Genomic DNA, 3,707 nt, shown 5'->3' with positions numbered 1-3,707 from the left:
TCTGCCCAATTCTGGCGTCCAGCGCCAGAAAAGGATCAAAAGCTGGAGTTGAACGCCCAAACTGGCACAAAAACTGACGTTCAACTCCACAAATGGCCTCTGCATGTGACTCACTTAAATCTCAGCCCCAGCACACACCAAGTGGGCCCCAGAAGTGGATCTCTGCATCATCCAGCATAGTCTACTCATTTTTGTAAACCTAGGCTACTAGTTTAGTATTTAAACAACTTTTAGAGACTTATTTTGTATCGGAGGACATTTTAGATCAAACCCTTGTATTCTCTGATGGCATGAGTCTCTAAACCCCATTGTTGGGGGTGAGGAGCTCTGCTGTGTCTCAATGAATTAATGCAAGTATTTCTGTTTTCCATTCAAACACGCTTGTTCCTATCTAAGATGTTCATTCGCGCTTAACTGTGATGAAGGTGATGATCCGTGACATTCATCACCTTCCTCAAACCATGAATGTGTGCCTGACAACCACCTCCGTTCTATATCCGATTGAATGAGTATCTCTTAGATTCCTTAATCAGAATCTCCGTGGTATAAGCTAGAACTGATAGCGGCATTCATGAGAATCCGGAAAGTCTAAACCTTGTCTGTGGTATTCCGAGTAGGATTCAAGGATTGAATGACTGTGACGAGCTTCAAACTCCTGAAGGCTGGGCGTTAGTGACAGACGCAAAAGGATAGTAAATTCTATTCCAACCGGATCAAGAACCAACCGGTGATTAGCCGTGCTGTGACAGAGCGCGTGAGCGTAGTTTTCACTGGAAGGATGGACGGTAGCCATTGACAACGGTAATCCACCAACACACAGCTTGCCATAGGAGGACGTGCGTGCGTGAACAAGAAGACAGAGGAAAGCAGAGATTCAGAAGACAAAGCATCTCCAAAACTCCAACATATTCTCCATTACTGCATAACAAGTAACCTTTAATCCATGTTATATTGTTTATATGGTTGACCCAAATGGTGCCCTTGTCTACATAATCCCAGACGAAATGGAGATCCAACTCAAAATGCTTGGATTTAGAGTGAAGAATTGGGTTAGCCACCAGTAACACAGCACCTTGGTAGTCACAAAAGAGTTGAGGAGTAGAAGGCAAGGGAAATGCTCAGTTAGCAGGTTCCTGACCTAAACCACATCAGCCACAGCTACTACCATGGACCTATATTCTGCCTCACTGCTAGAGCACGCCACAATAGTTTGCTTCTTGGAGGACCATGAGACTGAATTGCGGCCAAGAAAGACACAAGTACCACTGGTGGACTTGCGATCATCAGGGTCACTGCCCCAATCCGAGTCACAGTAAGCTAGGATGGGAAGGTGCCTTCCTTTCTTCAAGTGCAAGCCATGATGCAAGGTGCCACTCAGGTATCGAAGAATGCGCTTTACCACCTTCCAATGGTCCTCAGATGGGGACTGCATAAATTGGCAAACTCGATTGACAGGGTAAGAAATTTTAGGCCTGGTCATTGTCAGATACTGTAAACTACCAACTACACTTCTATATAGGGAAGGATTATCAAAGGGAACACCCCAAGTGGCAGTGAGTTTTAGTGTAGAAGGTAGTGGTGTGGAGCAGGGTTTGCACCCTTCTAATCCTGCTTTCTTCAGGATGTCTTGAATGTATTTGGTTTGTAGAAGAGAGAGACCTCCATCCGCTGTCTTGACAACCTGCACGCCAAGGAAGTAGTGCAAGTCCCCAAGATCCTTGAGAGCAAAGTTGAGATTTAGCTGCTGAATGACTTGATTAATTGCAGGGCCAGAGTCACCGGTGAGGATGATGTCATCAAAATAGACAAGTGCATAGAGCCTGGATTGAGAGATGATTCGTGTAAAGAATGAGGTTTTTGATTTTGTGGGGGTGAACCCCAGACGCTTAAAAGCACCCAACAATTTCACATACCAGGCCCAAGGGGATTGTTTCAGGCTATAAAGTGCTTTGGTCAGCTTGCAGACCAGGGTTCCATCTCCTTGTTCATAGCCCTTTGGTTGAGACATATATACATCTTCTAATAAGTCACCATACAAAAAGGCATTGTTGACATCCAGTTGCTTGATAGGCCAGGAGTTTGCAAGAGCAAAGGACAGCATTATACGAATCGAAGTAGGTTTTACCACTGGACTGAATGTTTCCTTATAATCTAGCCTTGGTCTCTAATGGAAGCCTTGGGCAACCAGCCTGGCTTTGTATTTGTCAATGGTTCCATCAGCATTATATTTGATCCGAAACACCCACTTGCTACCAATGGGCTCCCTATTTGGTGGCAATTTCACTAAATTCCAGGTGTGATTCTGCATGAGGGCAGAGTACTCAGCATCCATGGTGGCTCTCCACTTAGAATTAGAAAGGGCCTGTTTGACTGAGATAGGTTCAAGTTGAGCATGAAGAGTCCGGGGCTTAGAAATGCCCAACTTTCCTTTGGTAATCATTGGATGACAGTTCTGAGTTACAGAGGTGATAGGTAGAGGTAGGACAACTTCAGGGGACTGAAGTGGAATGGGGACAGCCTGGGCAGCAGATGCATCTAGAAGTATAGTTGTTGGAGGTTCAGCTCCACACAGGGAGGCATTTGAGGAGGAGAGTGTCTAGGGAGGTGAGGATGCAGTAGGAGGCTTATGAGCAGTATTAGTTGATAGGTTTGGAGAAAGGGAGAGGTTGGGTGTTATGGTAGAGGGCTGTTGTTGTGGCAGAGGAGGAGCAAAGGAGGGGAGATGGGGAATGGTGGGAATTGAAGGATTTTCATTAGAGGAGTTGGTGCTCTTACATGCAGGTTGAAAGGGGAGAGTTGAATCTTTGAAGGGAAAATGAGCTTCATCAAAGATCACATTTCTAGTGATCACAACCTTCCCAAATGACAGTAGGCATTTGTATCCCTTGTGCATATTTCCATAGCCAAGGAACACTGCCAGTTCATATCGAAATTGAAGCTTGTTATGGTTATACGGCCTTAAGTGAGGGTAGCATAGACAGCCAAAGACTCTTAAGGCAGCATAGGGAGGCTTCTTGCCAAACAGAACCTCCATTGGTGATTGATTTTGCAGTGTAGGTGTTGGTAGGGCATTAATCAGGTAGACAGCAGTTTGGAAGGCTTCACCCCAAAAGCTTGTCGGCATTCCAGCTTCAGCTAAGAGTGTGAGTTCCATCTCAACCACGTGGCGGTGCTTCCGTTCAGCATTGTTATTCTGTTGAGGAGTATACGGGCAGAAGAACCTATGAATCACTCCACAAGACTGCAAGGACTTTGACAAGTTAACATATTCAGGTGCATTATCACTTTGAAGCATTTTAAGTTTAGTATCTAATTGCAATTTTACCATTTGCTGAAAATGATTAAACACATATTTGAGTTGAGATCTAGCTGTTAATAGGTAAATCCATGTGTATTTAGAGAATGCATTAATGAAGTTTACAAAGTATACATTTCCATTAGAGTCAGGGGAGGGAGCTGGTCCCCAAATATCTGAATAGACTAGTTGTAATGGGGCAGTGTACACTGTTTTAGAATCAAGAAAGGGTAATTGGTGTGATTTTCTTAAACAACAGGAAGAACAAACAGATTAGGAAGTGGAATTGACTTGTTACAATTTTGTAAAACTGTAGAGAGAATTTTATTTGAGGGGTAGCCTAAATGAGCGTACCACAATAAGGAATCATTAGCTGGTTCACTATTTGTGAGGAATGCAGCTGCTATGCTTT

General features: G+C 44.1%; 1 protein-coding gene across 1 annotated transcript; it reads right to left on the bottom strand.

Annotated features, from left to right (window-relative positions):
* Window positions 1-1,138: 1,138 nt before the first annotated feature.
* Window positions 1,139-2,101, bottom strand: LOC112721868 (uncharacterized mitochondrial protein AtMg00810-like). The gene has a single exon (XM_025772893.1). The coding sequence runs from the start codon at window positions 2,099-2,101 to the stop codon at window positions 1,139-1,141; it is 963 nt and encodes a 320-aa protein (XP_025628678.1).
* Between the last annotated feature and the right edge of the window lie 1,606 nt (window positions 2,102-3,707).

Source organism: Arachis hypogaea, chromosome 11 (assembly GCF_003086295.3).
Source record: "Arachis hypogaea cultivar Tifrunner chromosome 11, arahy.Tifrunner.gnm2.J5K5, whole genome shotgun sequence".
Taxonomy (NCBI): Eukaryota; Viridiplantae; Streptophyta; class Magnoliopsida; order Fabales; family Fabaceae; genus Arachis; species Arachis hypogaea.
Note: the sequence above shows the minus strand (reverse complement) of the source record. Positions and strands in the feature narration are given on the sequence as shown.